This window comes from Mytilus californianus, unplaced genomic scaffold, assembly GCF_021869535.1.
Source record: "Mytilus californianus isolate M0D057914Y unplaced genomic scaffold, xbMytCali1.0.p SCAF_1, whole genome shotgun sequence".
Taxonomy (NCBI): domain Eukaryota; kingdom Metazoa; phylum Mollusca; class Bivalvia; order Mytilida; family Mytilidae; genus Mytilus; species Mytilus californianus.
In genome coordinates this window covers 42,159,334-42,178,356 of record NW_026262581.1, presented here as the reverse complement: position 1 = coordinate 42,178,356, position 19,023 = coordinate 42,159,334, and the positions used below count along the sequence as shown (strand labels likewise).

The window sequence follows — 19,023 nt, the reverse complement described above, 5'->3', positions numbered from 1 at the left end:
TTTTAACGGGGGATGTTTTTACTTTTTTTTTATCAAATTTTAATGGGGGATGTTTTTTACTGTTTTTATCAAATTTTAACGGGGGATGTTTTACTGTTTTTATCAAGTTTTAACTTGGGATGTTTTACTGTTTTTATCAAATTTTAATGGGGGATGTTTTAACTGTTTTTATCAAATTTTAACGGGGGATGTTTTTACTTTTTTTATCAAATTTTAATGGGGGATGTTTTACTGTTTTTATCAAATTTTAACGGGGGATGTTTTACTGTTTTTATCAAGTTTTAACTCGGGATGTTTTACTGTTTTTATGAAATTTTAATGGGGGATGTTTTAACTGTTTTTATCAAATTTTAACAGGATGTTTTTACTGTTTTTATCAAATTTTAACGGGATGCTTTTACTGTTTTTATCAAATTTTAATGGGGGATGTTTTTACTGTTTTTATCAAGTTTTAACTGGGGATGTTTTACTGTTTTTATGAAATTTTAATGGGGGATATTTTAACTGTTTTTATCAAATTTTAACGGGGGATGTTTTACTGTTTTTATCAAGTTTTAACTCGGGATGTTTTACTGTTTTTATGAAATTTTAATGGGGGATGTTTTAACTGTTTTTATCAAATTTTAACAGGATGTTTTTACTGTTTTTATCAAATTTTAACGGGATGCTTTTACTGTTTTTATCAAATTTTAATGGGGGATGTTTTTACTGTTTTTATCAAGTTTTAACTGGGGATGTTTTACTGTTTTTATCAAATTTTAATGGGGGATATTTTAACTGTTTTTATCAAATTTTAACGGGGGATGTTTTACTGTTTTTATCAAATTTTAACACGGGATGTTTTACTGTTTTTATCAAGTTTTATTGTTTTTATCAAATTTTAACTGGGGATGATTTACTGTTTTTATCAAATTTTAATGGGGGATGTTTTAACTGTTTTTATCAAATTTTAACAGGGGATGTTTTTCTGCTTTAATCAAAATTTAAATTGGGGATGTTTTAACTGTTTTTATCAAAATTTTAATTCAGGATGTTTTACTAGTTTTATATTTTGCATTTTTTAACAAAATTTTAATGGGGGAGATTTTATTATTTTATCAAAATTTTAAACAGGATATTTTACTTTTTTTTATCAACATTTTAAATACCCTTTTTTATTTAAAAAAAAACTTGGCTGTATAAGGCATGTCAATGTCAAATCAGAGACTTTAAAACTGGTACTCCGAAAGGAAGAGGCAAGAGTCTTACTGCGGGCATTTGTCTTGGTGAACTAGAACCTTAAAGTCCAGATAACCCACAGGCCAGCTGGCTAGTACAAGCAGACAGGTACTTTTGTACCATTTGGCATTTTTAAAACTTTTGGCAATTTTTACTTTTGTATTTTTACCTTTTTCTATTGTAAAATCTATTTTTTAATTGTTTTTAAATATTTTAACACCCTTTAGTTAAATACAAATTTTGGCTGCATAATGGTTATCCATAGATAATTTCTTTTTTTTAAATTTACATCTCACTTTGGCTGTTACCTTAGATTTCAAGAAATGATGTGATAATCATTTTATATTGAAAATAAAAACTACAATTCAAAATTGGCTCAATACTTTAAAAAAAAATCCATATTTCATGTCAAAAAGTTTTGATCTTTTCCATGTTGAAAATTTTATTCTTCCATGCCCGGTACTTCCATGATTAAAAATCTTTTCATCAACTAACAAACTTTACATAGGGTATCTAACACAAAGAGTAGGCTAATATAGGTGGCTACGGTTGGTATGGATTCGGCAGAAATGGAGAGAGGTAAAATTAAGAATTGAGAGGGAGAGGGTAAATAATGAGTGGAATGTAAAGATGTATGTTCTAAAGGGACAAAAATTAATTGAGAGGATGAGAAATATTGAGAGTGGTATGTAAAGAAGTAAGTTTGAGAAGGATAGAAAGAGTGAGAGAATGTTAATTTCTTTGTAAGGACTTGATGTACTGGTCTAATGGAAGTTCAGTTTTCTCTTTTCTCTCGTGTAGTTTCTATTTTCTTCAGAAATTTGATAACATTTTAACTTCTAAAATTACTGCTGTCTGAAAATTTAAAAGTTAACAGCCTTTCTTGTTACTGATTATGTGCTGCTTATATATAAACATTGTAGCACTTCACAGTGACTAGATAGGGTTGCAGCTTTTCATCAATTTGAACAGCATCCTCTAACAGTTATATATGCAGTGATAAACACTTTCTTTCTGAGAAATTTTGCTTTCCCTTCTTTTGAAATGCCTGCTCAGCATCTTTTTATAAATTTTTTGTTCTTAATTCTCTGTGCATCTTTGCTATCAAGTTTATTATTCATTATAATCATATGGGTTTTGTATCAGTCTTAAAATTTTGTAGTCTTATTTGTTATCTAATATTATATTAAGTCTGTAAAAACGTTTCTACCAATTACAAGGAGAATACAAAAAATGGGTCACTAAGACATTCTATTAATTGACATGCATCATGGTATATATGGTAGGTGGAGAGGTTGGTGTGGGTTGCCTGAGTTTGCATCTCCAGGTCATAAAGGAAAATTATTCCCATAAAGACATGTTAAAAATGCGACACTTGATTACCATATTTTATCTTAAATCATTGAATTATATGCTCAATCATGAGTTCTATGATTTATCATGTTAGGAAACAGCTATTAGTACTATCCATGTTTTTTAAAATACAGTATATAGAAAGGAATTCAGAAAAGCTGCTAAAACTAAGACTGTCATGACTCACATGAAACAAACATCAATAGAGACCTAGGGTCTTTTGATTTGAGGTCCAGGGTCCACCAAAAAGAAAATGAGGGCAAAGGTCAAGGTAATGTTCTGACTTTTGATTTTGGTTTATTATAGCTTCTCAGAAAGCGTATAAGATATCGACAAAATATTTTTATTAAATTGTTAGTTGCGACATAAATTTTGGCTGAAAGGGTACATTTAATGGGAGTTTTCTCCCCTCTTATATCTAAAATTAGCTGTATGGTTACATAACTCATTAATTATATATAGTAGAGACCTAGGGCCTTTTGACTAGAACCATATATTTTTGGAATCAGTGTGAAGTAACATATCAGTTGATACCAAAAGTGAGATTTTGTAAACCAGAAGAAGCATCTTATCTCTCTTATTTCAAGCAAAAGTATATTGAAACAATATATTTTTGGAATCAGCATAAAGTATGCTATTTTGGAATGACTGATTTTACAGGAAGAGGCTTATTATCTCCCTTTAGTTATGAAAAAAGTGCCTTAAACATTGCATTTTTGGAATCAGTGTGTGATAAGCTATCTTTGAAGACCAAACATTCTGTTTTTTATCCAAATTTTCTTATTTTAAGTAAATTTGGGTGGAAATCTCTGAACAATTGGTTTCTAATAATTTTTGCTTTTCGAATTCAGAGTATCAAAAAATAACTGAAGAACGGTAAAAGTGACACTGCCCTAATTTGAACTTGATCTGAGTTTTGTGGTAATAAGCATTGTGTGTAAGTCTCATAACATTTGGTTGAGGCTAACTTAAGTAGAGAACAGAAACTAAATATTCAGCAATTTTTCTATTTGTAAACATGCATAACTCTAGAACAGTTGTGTATAAGTTTTATAACATTTGGTTGAGACAAACTAAAGTTAGAGAACGGAAACTAAAAATTCAGCAATTTTTATGTTTATAAAGGGACATAACTCAAGAATGGTAAAAGTGTCGCCACCAAATTTCGTACTTAATCTGTATTATGTAGTAATAAGTATTGTGTATAAGTTTCATAACATTTGGTTGAGGCAAACTAAAGTTAGAAAATGGAAACAAAAAATTTGTACTTGATCTTAGTTTTGTGGTAATAAATATTGTGTATAGGTTTCATAATGTTTGGTGGGGGCAAACTTAAGTTACAGAATGGAAACTAAAAATTTTGCAATCTTTCGATTTATAAAGGGGCATAACTCAATAATGGTTAAAGTGACACTACCCAAATTCAACTTGATCTGTGTTTTATCAGTGGAAGTCAAAATTTGCATTGCATTGTATAAAGCATTGATTGTAGTTGATTCAACTATAATCATGGACAAAGGAAGATAACTCCAATTTAAAAAATAACTTGATATTTAGAAGAAAATAAAAATTTTGCAATTTTTCCATTTATAAAGGGGCATAACTCTAGAACGGTTAAAGTGACCCCACCAAAATTCAAACTTGATCTGTGTTTTGTGGTAATAAGCATTGTGTATAAGTTTCATAACATTTGGTTGAGGAAAACTTAAGTAAGAGAACGGAAACTAAAAATTTTGCAGTTTTTCCATTTATAAAGGAGCATAACTCTAGAATGGTTAAAGTGACGCCACCAAAATTCAAACTTGATCTGTGTTTTGTGGTAACAAGCATTGTATATAAGTTTCATACTATTTGTTTGAGGCAAACTTAAGTTAGAGAACGGAAACTAAAAATTTTGCAATTTTTCCATTGATAAAGGGGCATGACTCTAGAACGGTTTAAGTGATGCCACCAAAATTCAAACTTGATCTGTGTTTTGTGGTAATAAGCATTGTATATAAGTTTCATACTATTTGTTTGAGGCAAACTTAAGTTAGAGAACGGAAACTAAAAATTTTGCAATTTTTCCATTTATAAAGGGGCATGACTCTAGAACGGTTTAAGTGATGCCACCAAAATTCAAACTTGATCTGTGTTTTGTGGTAATAAGCATTGTGTATAAGTTTCATACTATTTGGTTGAGGCAAACTCAAGTTAGAGAACGGAAACCAATTTTGGGACGTACGGACTGGTAAACTGCTCATCATACTCATCCGATTATTTCTTTATTAAAAAAATATCTGTACTTAGTTACTTAAAATTGAACTCTGTTACTAAGGAATACATGTTTTGCTGAACATTTTATTTCAGATTGTACACATATACTTAGAGTCTTGACTTTATAATACAATATTCATCATAAAATCTTATACCGGATGTTATCTTGACAATGGTAAAACATGGACCAGAAACGGATACGTAAATTCTGTGTACGTTTGCAAAGCATGAATGAGTGTACATAGCTCTTTCTACGTTATTTCTTCAAGAAAATATTCGAAATAAATGTGAGATAAAGGTTAACAATGACAATTTAAGCATTTTTGAAAAAATTAGGATGCATAATTAAATTTCACACCTGCGCACATGCGCACACGTGTACTAGTTCAAACAGAGACATGTCTCTGGTTCAAACAACGTGGTTATGACGATTTTTCATTTTCACCCTTTTAATTTTTTCATCAAATCATATTTGTAAACGTATTTCTGATAATTTAAATCTTTTTGACTAAATTAATTAGATGCAAACCGCTGAAATGTAAGAAAATAACTTTGAATAGACCGATCAATGTCCGGTTCAAAATAGTTTACCTGTCACCTGAACAGGTAAATTTCAGCTGTTCGACAACTAATTAGCCTTGATTAAAATGACCGTCTCTTAAAAAAGCCTTGAAAACTAAAAAGTAGATGACCGTTTCATGCTTTGCCCAGCCGGACTTTTACCGGACATTATACAAATGTCCGGAATATATGACCGTTTTGGAAGCCTTGGTCAAAACTCTTAATTTGGCATTAAAGTTAAAAAGATCATATCATAGGGAACATGTGTACTAAGTTTCAAGTTGATTGGACTTCTACTGCATCAAAAACTATCTTGACCAAAAACTTTAACCTTAAGCGGGCCAGACAGACGAACGAACGAACAGACCGAAAAACATAATGCCCCTCTACTATCGTAGGTGGGGCATAAATAAATTGTTGACATTCCATTGAAAGCTCAGTGCTTGCTTCTTATGAAACTAAGGTTTTAACTCCCTCAGGCAAACCATAGATGGATTTGGCTGTTATTTTTAGGTCTTTTTTGGTCATATAAAAAATATAACTAAAAAAAGATATATATATTAAACTGAGTCAAACAGTAATGCTCTAACTCCTAAATGAAAAATGCTTGTGGAGAAACAAAAAGTACCAATTAAAGAGACTCCAAGTTAACCTTAATAGGGATAATTTCTAAGACCACCTTAACTCTAGGTGAATAGACCAATGAGGTGCTTAAACTTACGATTAACTTAAAACAATAATGTCAACTTCAACCGAAGTAAGGATGAATTTTTAAAATATAGGACAAACTAGTCTGATTTTATCTAGATGTTGAACTGCATCTCAATACAATTCTATTTAATCCTTCAACTTTATTGTCCTTGAGATATGTACTTTGATAAAAAAAAAACTAAACATCTCTTCATTATGATTTTGAAACAGTTAAAATTAAAGCTGAATAAAATGTACAAATCATATCTTTTAAAATGATGCCATACTCTATCATGTGACAGATACATTGTACACTTAGAATTAAGATAATACTTTCACTTACACTTCTCAAGATATTAATTGTCTTGTGTATGACACTGCATGAGTGCATGTACATGGAAACAGTTTGTTTGTTTGTGTTTAATGCCACTTTGAGCTGCCCTGGCTTTAACCTGGCAGCCAGATTTTATAATATTTGTGGAGGAAGTCAAATATTGAGACACACCAATAACAAGAAAAGTCAGTTCTCTCTATTACTAAAAATTAATAATAATAAAAAAAAAATACATTTTGCATTTTCAAAATCAAAATATTTCAGTGTGTCTAGTCCAGTTTCAAAACAGTTAAAACTGAAATCTTCATACATTTACTTGTGTATAAAGAATTGCACATTTTAGATGAAATGTATTCTGTCCTTGAAATGACAAATAGTCACAAGATTGTCAGATTTGTTGTATAACAGTGTGGAAGTATTTTGATACTACATTCTGTTTTGCTGTTTATTTTCTGTGCCTGTTTCCATTGGGGTTCTGAAATACAAAATAAGAATGAACTGCACTTTCTAATATTTCAGTTGTCATTATGTACAAGCTTGTTTCATGTGTCTGTATAAGAGTTAGCAGTAAAATAATATCTTTTATAGTTTTCAAAATCTTATCTTGTTGATCCTTTAAGCTGTGAAGTTTTTCTCCATCAACAATAGTTTTTGCTAAAATTGCAAAGAGTAAATTCATAATTGAAGGGAAATAACGCCTGAAAGGAGTTGACTGATGACTTCAGCCATTTGACTTACTGTAAATTCAGAAATTATTAAGAGGTTTTTATTAATGCGAATAATGCGACTGGGTGAGTATAGCAATAATAAGAACTCGCATTTTGGTATCTGATACATATATCTGTATGCAGATTTTCCTGAAATCACAATAATTAAACTCACATTTTTGTCCATTCTTCAACAATCACAATAATAAATGCACACAATTATTTCTGAATTTACAGTATTTTTGTTGTTTAAAGTTTTTCTAAGCAACATTGGTATTTTATATTGATGACCACAATTTAAAAGGAAAGAATGCCAAAGTATGTAATTGGTTCATGCAAAATTACTGTAATTTGCCATCTCGATTACAATGATAGATCTTTTATATTTATTGGTGTCACCATCTATTTTCCCTTTTAATGATTTTTTTTATCTTCTATCTTACCAATTACCAATAAATGTAACATTTTAATGAATATCTAATACTTACACATTACAACAGTGCACTAAAAAAATCTGTTTGATTGCACTTAAATGATCTTTAATTCCACTTGCACCCTTTTGCCCTGAGATTCAAGCTAAAACACTACATTGATGACAATATTGCTAAGGTGAAACTATTTCTAAATCTGACTTTACATAAGATTTACCTAAGCAATTTTGGTATCAACACAATTTTATTTAACAACTCTAATTGCACATTGGCAAGTTTTGTTTTGCTTTTAAATTGCATTTATCCCAAATATAACTTGTTAACTTCTATGGCATTTTCACATGAATTATAAAGAGTCCATCTCTTAACATAAATATTTTCATCCATACCCATTATCTTCCTTCATATGTTGATACAATTCAGCAACGTTATCTTTACTTTCCAGTCGGCCTGCAAATTCCACATGTCTTTTTGAGTGGATTGAAGCAATTCTGTTTGTCCATAATGACAAGAGATTCTGTGGTCCTGAAGCTGAAAAATGTATCAATAATTACATTCTGTCATCATCACGTGAAAATTTAATAATCTGGTTAGATTCAAGGCCGTCACATGACTTAAACACATACTGATGTTTTATCATCTAATTACGTTATGTTTTAAAAAAGTCTCCATAAAAACAATTAGTAAAATGTAGTCAAGTTTTTTTATAATCAGTTAAGTCTAAAAAAAAATTATCCAGTACTTACATTGAATGTAAGTGGATTTTCTACCATGCTTTACCATAAAATAAGATCAAATTAAAAACAGCAATTCTTGTCACTTCTTTTAGACCTTTATCTGTATGAAACTGTGAAGTTTTGATGCTATTAATAAGATTACTTTTCATATTTCCCATTTAGAGTAAAAGTAGTGGTAGACACAAACAGATGACAGAATTCTAAATTGCAATCACTAGAACACTATTCACTATCATATTGTCCCAATAAAAATGTCTACCCTCAATGCAAATCACCAACTTCTTTTGACCACTATTTATTTATGGTTTCAGAATTAAAGACCGTGGATAATATTATTGCTAGTACAAAAAAACAAAATACCACATTATAAATATGCATTGTTCAAGAAATTGTTTACTTCTTATTACAGTCTATTGTATGTTTAGGAAAAAGAACACTTTACATCCTAAAACAGCAAATACCTGTAATCATATTGTTGATAAACAGGATCAATAGACAAAATGTTGGAAGAAAATACGATATATATTCTATAACAAACGATAGGGAATATATATTTTTATATGAGATAAAAGAACAGAGTTCCAATATCCCCCATGCTGCACATATTTTATCTATCCAAGGTACAAGGACAATAACTAAAAAAAACACTTTTTTTTTGTTCTTTAAAACTTTTATAAATATCTTAGAGAAATGAAGGCTTCAGAGCAAATGCAATGCTATTTCCATTATAATTAATATTTTCAAGGGGCATAACTCGTTAAATATATTTGATCATCACTTATTTTCGAAAGTGTCATAGACATTGCTGATATAAGCCAATGATATAATTTTCATAAAATTCTGGCAAGAATTGTACACAAGAGCCCTAACAATGCAATTTTCCATAAAACTAATATTTCCAAGGGGCATTACTTTTTTATAAATAATTGAACGGCACTGATTTTCGAACTCGTCCAAGACATTACTAATATAAATCTATGATATAAGTTTCATAAAAATCTGGCAAGAATTGTCCATGTGAGAGCGCTCACAAGACCCGATAGACGGACGGTATTTCTGTCCCCAGCAACATGTTGCATGGGGGACAATAACCTCAAAACATATCAAAAAGGTAGCAGTCACTTTGAGGATTTCAGTAACGGCAAAAAATCCACAACATGTAGCATACTGGTATTTAAAATGGCAGCATCAAAAATATCTTGCTTTAACTAGCTTCTTTTGATCTTTTTGAAAAAGATTTTGGAATGGTTTTTTGTTATTGGTATTCAAGGTTATGCAAGGGACTGGGTAGGAGCACTTAAAAAAACAATATCTTAACTTATAAATATTGATTCCCACTAAAATATGTTAGAGTGATATTTTTATAACTTGTATAAATAACATACTACTTCCTGTGCTGACTGAAGGTTCCTCCATCTTGGCTCGTTTTGATGGTGGGGCAGAATCACTTTTGTTGTAGTCTGATTTCTCCCTCTCTGTCATTTTCTGGAATCTAGAAAAAACAAAATACAGATGAAATTTATTTCAGTTACAAAAGCCAGAGGAAAACTTGATTGTATATAAAACACCAATGCCTTCCCAGGGCCTATATTTGGTTACTTAAATTTCAAATTTTGTAACTTTATACCATGTAAATATATTTTCTCTTTTCCAACTTGGCCGATACAACAGTAATATTCCTGTGTGCAACAATATGAATATGGGCAATACTTTCATTGTAAATGACATATACCCTTCATGTTTCTTTTTTATTTATATTTTTTTCAAAGAAATTAAACCCAAAGGGTTCACCTACGGTATAGAAATTTGGACTGCTATACTTCTTCAGTCTGGCAGACGTATGCTGAAGGGTGTTCGTTTATTTAAAATGTCCAGTTGGAATTGGGACGATTATTTTGTTGCCTTTTATTTGGAGTGTGTCACGCTCTCCGCACACTAAATAGTCTTGCAATTACTCTTTGGGATGTCTATAGTTGGCATGATGCCAAGCTAAATTACTACCCCTTTCCAACCTACCATCTTTTTTTCCTGCAGTCAAATTTCCCGCCAATCATCTTGGTCTACCCATCCTCTTAGTCCGCCCACTTTGCAGCTCTAACTTATTTGATGTATAGTTTAATATGTTCTAAAACTTATAGACATGAAATACTTACCACTATTAAGCAAACAACAATCAATTGATCAATTATACAAAGAAAAAATACAAACAAAATTTGTTAAACATCCAGAACTCCCATACCAAGCCGTTTATAAAGACTTGTTAACAAACAGGGTTAATTTTCTGGCGTCAAACCAGCGACTCTACACTAAGAGTAGATGTGAATGCAGTCACAGGACTTTAAATATTTCAATCCTTTATGGGTTGATTTAAAATACATATATAAGTAAGCAATGAATGTAGTTGTTAAATTTGATAGATGCTTTCTGTGCTTCTTTGTTAAATGTTTGTTTGTTTTGAGATTGTGACACAGTGATGGCTGCTGTACCCATATTTTGACAATGTTACCTATTATGTCTTATTTGTTCACACATCATTGTACATGTGTGAATTGTATTGAAGTTAATGGGGTATAATTAGGAAAATTCTTATTTATTCAATTGTGACACATTCATTTTCGTCATGAAAATGTAGTTTTAAATGAATTTAGCTCCTAGATGGGTGCCCCTATATGCCTGATTTTCACACATGTTGTTCCTTGACCAGTTATCTTCAAAACAGATTTCTAAAAACATCAATAGAACAAATTTTATACCCAATTAAATTTAGTGATCTCTTATGAATTGAGGTTGCAAACTTCATTGAAGGTTTATGAGAGAATGAAATACAATAGGGAAAATCTGAGACACAGTTTTGGAGGTCAAACTGTGTTGTGCAAGAATCTATAAAATATTTTGGGATGGTATGAATAATAAAGAAGCTAATTTCATTGAAGTGTGGACATCACAATATAGCCACTAGTTACATAATAATTATGTCATAATAAAATCATCACCATTTGAAAGATTAATCTTTCTTCTTTCTTTTGGTACCTCATTTATAAAATTTAAAGCTGGATGAAAGAAATTACATCAGTTTAAAGTTGTCTGATTGGGGTGAAAATTTTTTTGTATTGTGCTACCTTAAGTCTATCAAGAATTAATATAAGAGAAGCAAAAATGCCAGCAAATAATATGGCTAAAGAATAAAAGAAAGCTTTTTCTATTCCAAACTGATTATGGTAAGTTTTTAAAAGCCAGGGGTTAAGAAATGTTTAAACTTTGAAAAAAATGTAATTAAAGTCACAAGATCTTAAAACTTATAAGTAGAGAAGTGTCACAAATGGCAAGTATAAACTTCCCTTCATAAAAAACTTTTATAACGATTAGAGACCGACATTCTGAGTCAGATTTTTCACATGCTGGTTCACAAGGAAACAGTCTTCGGGAGCTAATGTCACCATACACAGGCAGATTACCTAACTTGAAACAAAAACTTGTTGCGCTTACTCCTTAATGCTGCATGGTTAACAGTGAAGTAGCAAATACAAATTTTAACTCAGAGTCATTTATTTGACCAGGCCCTGGATTGATCCTGCCACCTCTCATACTATAAACATTTTTAAGTTAGTACCGGGTACTATAAATTTCTGACTTTACTCCCAAATTTAACTAAGAAATAAGTAATGTAATCTTACTTTTCCAGAGTTTTCCATGACTGTTCAACCTGTGAATCAACATCCATTTTTTCTTCCTTTGCAAACACTTTATCCCCTTTCTTTGGAGATTTATCATCCGGTGTTGGTTTTTTACAATCTAGGAGACATTCTAGAACTTTCTGGTGGTTAGGTGAAGTATCGGCATAACCTTTTATTAACATCTCTAATTCAGACCACATCTGTCTATATTGTTCATCCCTGTTAAAGAACACAATTCATAGATAAACCTAAACCATAGAGTATTATTCAGAGTATGGCATGTATCAACATTTTCATATTGGTCATTTTTGAGTGTCAACATTTTAAACAATTGTAAACCAACTAATTTCTTGAGTGATTTATTACCAAACTTTTTCAAAAGCAGAAAAAATAACATGAAAATTATATATTGTGTTTGTCAAATTAAAACTGGAAAATGATGATTTTTTTAAACCAAAGCCTTCTTAAATGTATTATATAACTAAACAAACACATAAAAATGCAAATTTCAATAGGGACAATGCTAAAAATTTTGTCAGAAATCAACTTTTTATGATTAAATCAGTGTTTATATTGAACAGATTGAAAATATACTATTGATATTGAATAAATACATCATATGCAGTTGTATGAGTTGATACATGTATTTTCATCTACCTAGAAATTAATTTTCTTATTCAGGTAAATTAATCAATGAGTGATGGATTTCTCTTAGAAGAAATTTAAAGCTCCCAGTGAATAAACTCCACAGAGAACAATAGCTATTGTATTTATTCAATGGGACAATTGAACAGACAAAAGTTTAAATACCTTGTTCAAGAGGCTATGACTCTGTGAAAAAGTTTCATTTGATTTCGCAATAAACAGAAAGAAAAGTTTGAAGTTGAACTTTTGACCTTTGTGAAAGTGACTCTGTGGAAAAGTTTTATTTGGTTTCGCAATTAACAGAAAGAAAAATTTGAAGTAGAACTTCTGACCTTTGTGAAAGTAAAGTGTAATAAAACACAGCCAATACTGTGTCTAAACCTTCCTAGCAGTGTTCTAATAACAGCTTCCATCTCCATAAAGATTTGAAAATTTTGAAGTTAGAGATGACACAAAATAGGTACCCTTTAAAGCATTCGATGACAAAATAACTAAGAAACAAAGTTTTTTACTTTAGCTTGTCAGTTACTGGTGAACCATACACCTGTTCTTTTTTCAATATGTTACTGTAAAACTTGAAATTTTGTGATCTGCTTTTTAAAAAGTCAATTTAATTCCGACATCTAATTTTACCATCGAAGTTTCTAGGTTTACAAGTATTTTTAATAACAATAAATTGTCTTCTTTCTATAATATTTTAACTGCATTTTATGTCTGTGTAACATACCTCTTTGGTCCTTTCCCTCGGGAACCAGACAACTGGATGGGTAAAGCTTCATTTCTGCTCTCCATACCAACAACATGGTAAACAGCTTTCTTACATTCCATTACTTCTTCATCATCTAGAGTATCCTTGATTATCAGTGATGGTAATGGGTCTATATGCTATAGGACAAAAATAAATATACATCTTTGTGAATTTAAATCATTCCTCCCTTATCAGTTTTAAATCTTTTGCTATGTTGTAAGAGTAATTGAGTTGTACAGTTTGTCTTTGAAAACCAACAAGCATTTACTGATAAATGAAATAAGTTTATACATGTACCCACATAAGAAACCTAAGAAAATAATTTAATTCTGTCCAAAATAGGAAGTGTACATCAAAGTTTGAATAATGTCAAAGGAAAACATGGAGGATGGTAATTTAAGTGATGTTCCTTTTACATATGGTTATTTTCTAATATATATTTCATATGTTGTCTCTTGCAAACCATCCCACATTGACCTTTTTCCCAAATGTAGCAGTAAGAGATACATGACTGATATCTCCTTTAACAGCAAGATGCATAGGGGACATAATTGAAACTACAAATGAAACTAAGTATATAGCTGTCATTAGAAGCTACAGGTAACTTTTTTAATTTGCATCCCTCTAACAAAGTAATCTGGTTATATTTTAGCATACAAAAAGCAATGAATGGTCCTCTTTTCATAATTCATCAAAACATTGCATTGATTGGCTTAAAGGGTCATTAGCTTTCAAATTCATCTTCACCAATTTGACTCAAATATCTCATATTTGATTTATAACATACTAAAACATATATTCAAATTACAAAAAGTCTAAAATAAACAATTAACAATGAATAGACTCTGTATCAACATGTCGTGTATTTTTTTGTCTAGACGTCATCTAATTAACCATCAAGATGACCTCAGAAGACTGCCGACAGTCATATAACCTGATATAAACATAGATATAAATATAAACAGATAGCATCCATGTGCAATTAGATTTTTCTTGGTCTGATGATTTCATATTGTAGGTTAAAAAGTTTTAAAAGTATGTTTATAGTCGTTTTTACGTGTGTAAGAATGATTTTTTTGTGGATTGAATCAGTCAACCAAATGATTCATCCTTGTTTCACTTTCAATGTTGACATTCTTTTCCTTTTAATAGCTTAATACATGCGTAACCCATCTCCCGTTAAGTTGGGTACATTAAAGGTCACATTAATATGGATTCAAAGAGGTCGAATTATTCACTTGCAAGTGAATAATTCATCAGCGATGTTTCTTATCTTATTTTGACAAAATTGAACCAAATAAAGCGAATTAGTATTTCACTATATCACTGTCATTAATGATTGAACAAAAAAAAAATCCTATTTTAATTTTGTTTATATCTCGTAGCTAATGCCCTGTTAACACAAATCAACTATTATATTTTATAGCTGATTTTTTTTTTTTCATATTTCAAGTGGTTGAATAATTGTCTTATAAAGTTCCCTTTTTAACATATAGTTTCCTTCAAATGTTATTAATAATGATTGTCATTAAAAATCAATTTAAACAATGTTATTGGAAATTGCTTTAAATTACCCCATTTTTTTTTTTTGAAGAATTGAATGCCTATTTTTTTACTTTCATTGGGTGTAAAAGCATTGACCACAGCCAATTGAAGAGCTTCATACTAAAAATGTGCACAGGATCAACTCTTCTACAACCCTATTGAATTACATTTTTATGCTAAAACCATGAAATAACAAGTTATATTAAATATTTTGTTTAATGGTCCTACGCATTGTCGTGACATTGTCACTGGAAGTACATGCTGTCATGAATGTTGGATTTTATTGGGAAATAAAATCTAAATTTGGAATGCTTCTAGAATGTTGTCCTCCCATCAAAAGTACCGATTCTTATGAAACCTACATGTTATGTAATTATTTATTGTTAAATCACTGTAAAAGTCCTTTTGTTTATTTCTTGTGTGGGTTTTGTGGTTAATTAAGACTACAATATTACTGTACCAAACAAAAGATGAGACCATTAATTCACAAACCCACAGAACAATGATTTTCCACAAATCATATAATTTGTATTCAGAAATTATTGTGAGGTTTTCATTAATGCAAAATATGTGACTTGATGAGCATCACAATAATAACTCACATTTTGATATCTGATACATATATCTGTATGCAGATTTTCCCGATATTGCAATAATTAATCTTACATCGATGTCAATTCTTTACAAATCGCAATAATAAATGCACGCATTAATTTCTAAATTTACATTACATGAATAATAGTTCTTTCTCAGTGATTAAGAAATGTGCTCAACATACAATATCTCTTTATTGTAAATATGACCATACTTCCTTAAAAAAAAAATTCATGATCATAGAAAAGATTTGAGATCCAGATCAATAGTAAAGGTCAATTGGAGTAAAATATAGGTCATTTGTAGTACAGTTCCAGAACGTGAAACATGTGTATGAATAAAGTATTTTTTATGCCACAGACACTGGAAACAGCACACCTAAGTCTCATTTCTGCAACTTCCTCACAGGCAAGACAAAAGCTAAAGTTATCTAGCTATATGCAGTCACAAATAATAAATATTGTTATTTGTATTTAAAGCGGCATTAGCATACAATAAATTAAAACATGATTTTGGTTTTTTTTTAAACAATAATTTTTTTCAGAATATAGAGATAATATTTGAATATTCATACAGGTATAACAATGATTTACATATATTTTTATAATCTATACAAATCTAAAAAAATTGTCATTATATGATTGCACATGCTTGTAACGGTATGTCTATTTATATTTATATTTATGTTTATATTGGGTTATATGATCATCAGCAGACTTCCGAGGTCATCCCGATGGATAATTATATGGCGTCTAGTCTAATATATGTACGAAAAGCTGATACATTATAATGAGTTCACGCATCGTAAATTGTTTGGTTCATTTTGACTTTTTTGTAATTTGGATATAATTATTATGTTTTAAGTAAAACGTTAGTATTTGGGTCAAATTGGTGAACATAAATTTGACAGCTAATGTCCCTTTAAACTATGGTATGCTACACCACTAGAAACATGTTGACCTTCCTATGTTTCCTTGCCCCTTTTTGCACTCAAAATACCTTTTTCATTTTCAGAATTTTTTGTCATAGAACACCTGACATAAATTCATCCATAGAAGTGATTAAGATACTTGAAATTGCCATTTGAAACATTTGACTCAAGTATATAGTCTCAATTAGTTGATGTTTTACACTTACTGATGCCATGTTGAATATGATCGTTTCATTGATAACCATTGGCCAATATCTACTCATTCTCTCCAATCTCTTCTTAGCTGTTCAAATATAATAAAGGTAATATTATTTGTTAAAGGCATAGGGGAAATATGGTTTATATTTATCCCAAAATTAAATGCAACTTTAAAAGTTAACATACATGATCTTAAATTTGTGCTAACATAATTCAAGATAACAGGTGTTCAGAAAATAAAAACAAATTTCTATTTTGATAAGCAACCATTGCAACAACCCATGACTAAATATTTTGTGATTTTTTTTATTTTCTTTTTTCTTCTGTCAACTTCTGAGCATATTTTGGTTGGTGCACACCCAAGAAACAACTTTAAATTGATTGAGGTTATGTAAATTGGTATAAAATAGCTTCTCATATACATCATTTTGTGGTCATTTTGATATCATAACATTTGAAATCTTGTCTTATTATTGATTTATATTTTTTTTAAATTTTATGCATTTCCCTATATTGTGTTCAAATTTGAAGTGATTCTTGAAACCTTCCAATTTCTTGAACCACAAAACAATTGCCTTTTTGCCCTTTTCAAAAAAAATCTCCTGCAGAAATAAAGATATCGAATTATCCTTGGTTTAAATTCAGCTTGAGTGACATGAGACAAGACTATATTCTAATAGTTTTTTGGTGTTTTTTTTAATTTGATCATTAAATCCTCATTGCTCAAGTTAAGACTGCTTTAAATTTGTTTAACTGGGATAAATTTTTTAGGGATTGAATGTGGAAAAGTGCTCTTTAACTGAATAAATATGTGTATCCTGTATAATGGTGATGTTTATATTGAATCTAATACTGCATCGAGTGAAGTATGATAAGTGGAGAATAAGTTAAACAAGAATGTGTCCATAGTACACGGATGCCCCACTCGCACTATCATTTTCTATGTTCTTTGGACCGTGAAATTGGGGTCAAAACTCTTATTTGATCATATCATAGGGAACATGTGTACTAAGTTTCAAGTTGATTGGACAACTACTTCATCAAAAACTATCTTGACTAAAAACTTTAACCTGAAGCGGGACAGACAGACGAACGAACAGACGCACAGACCGAAAAACATATTGCCCCTAGGTTGGGCATAAAAAAATGTGTGAGTCTTCCATAGGAGACGTGTGTAGCTTTTCTTCTCCAAATAACATAAGCAGAAAAGGCTGTCCATGATTTGGTATTGGAAACCCCAAAAATCACTCAGATCAAAATTGTATTTTTTCTTTAATTTTTTTTAATAGAAAATGAAACTTATCAATACCTTTTTCTAATGGCACTTCTTTTTGATTTGTGGTCATTTCATGTGTAGCTGGAGCTAGTCTGTTTTCTTTCATAAATTCTCCAAAATCCTACAATAAAAGGTTAATTCAAATACAGAATGAATTCAGGACAGCCTTAAGTTTGTGGGAAAGTTGAAAATAGGTAAAAATCTTTACCATTTGAATAAAACAAAAGGCAAATCATGGTAATTAAAGTTGCACTAAAAGATCTGGATATTCATAATGATAGCTTTATATGGTACTTTAGCAGTACTATATAGTTAATATAGGTTATCAAATATAAGGGAAAATCATAATAAACTAGATGATATGTCTGTATCAAAGAAATGAATCCATATGCACAAACATCTTTCAAGGAAAGAAAAAAAGTATTATTAACTGTTAACTATATAACTTTTATGAACTAGCATGAGGGAAGAAACACTTTTCTAACAATATGACGCTTATTGTAGATTTATGTTTAAATGTTACTCTCTACAAAGATCTATAATGATAAATACTCATTTAATTCTTGTTGCTCAGTCTTTAGTTTTCTATGTCTGTCAGGTCTTTTTCGACTTATGAGTTTGAATATCCCTTTGGTATCTTTCCCCTCTCACCTTAACATCATAACAATCAACACAAGACAATATGGGGGGAATATACAAAAAAATAAAGTTAGAGAACGGAAACCAATTTTGGGACGTATAAAGGACAGACGGACAAGGGTAAAACCTTAATGCCCCCTCCGCTTCGGCGGGGGCATAAAAATGTCAAATTGCTATATCAACTAAATGAAAACAAAATACTGTGCAGTTAAGGAACTGCTGTTAACTTACATTTATCCTGTAATCAGTTACTCTACCACCACACCCTTCACTGATAGAGGGTGGGTCTTCTAGCAGAGATCGTGCTGTATTTATGGCATGAACAAAAATTTCACCTCCATGACTGGCCAGCAGATGGGAGATAACTTTGGTACCAGATTTTCTGGGTTGTTCAAGCATGACAGCTCTGCCTGAAATGACAACAAAGCCTTTTTTTATTTCCCGATTTCAAATCAGAATATCATATATTACAGCCTCATTAGCTTA

The 19,023-nt window shown here is 30.5% G+C and overlaps 1 protein-coding gene across 1 annotated transcript in view; it reads right to left on the bottom strand.

Annotated features, from left to right (window-relative positions):
- Positions 1–6,586: 6,586 nt before the first annotated feature.
- The window catches only part of LOC127702024 (integrator complex subunit 13-like), a 108,420-nt gene continuing 95,983 nt past the window's right edge, over positions 6,587–19,023 (bottom strand). Inside the window, exons 10-17 of the mRNA XM_052206003.1 lie at positions 18,769–18,947; positions 17,932–18,019; positions 16,631–16,707; positions 13,334–13,491; positions 11,962–12,180; positions 9,673–9,779; positions 7,940–8,081; positions 6,587–6,887 (exon numbers count right to left, since the gene is read on the bottom strand). Coding sequence (XP_052061963.1) covers positions 6,839–6,887; positions 7,940–8,081; positions 9,673–9,779; positions 11,962–12,180; positions 13,334–13,491; positions 16,631–16,707; positions 17,932–18,019; positions 18,769–18,947 — 1,019 coding nt within the window. The 3' untranslated portion in view covers positions 6,587–6,838. The remainder of the gene's footprint in view (positions 6,888–7,939; positions 8,082–9,672; positions 9,780–11,961; positions 12,181–13,333; positions 13,492–16,630; positions 16,708–17,931; positions 18,020–18,768; positions 18,948–19,023) is intronic.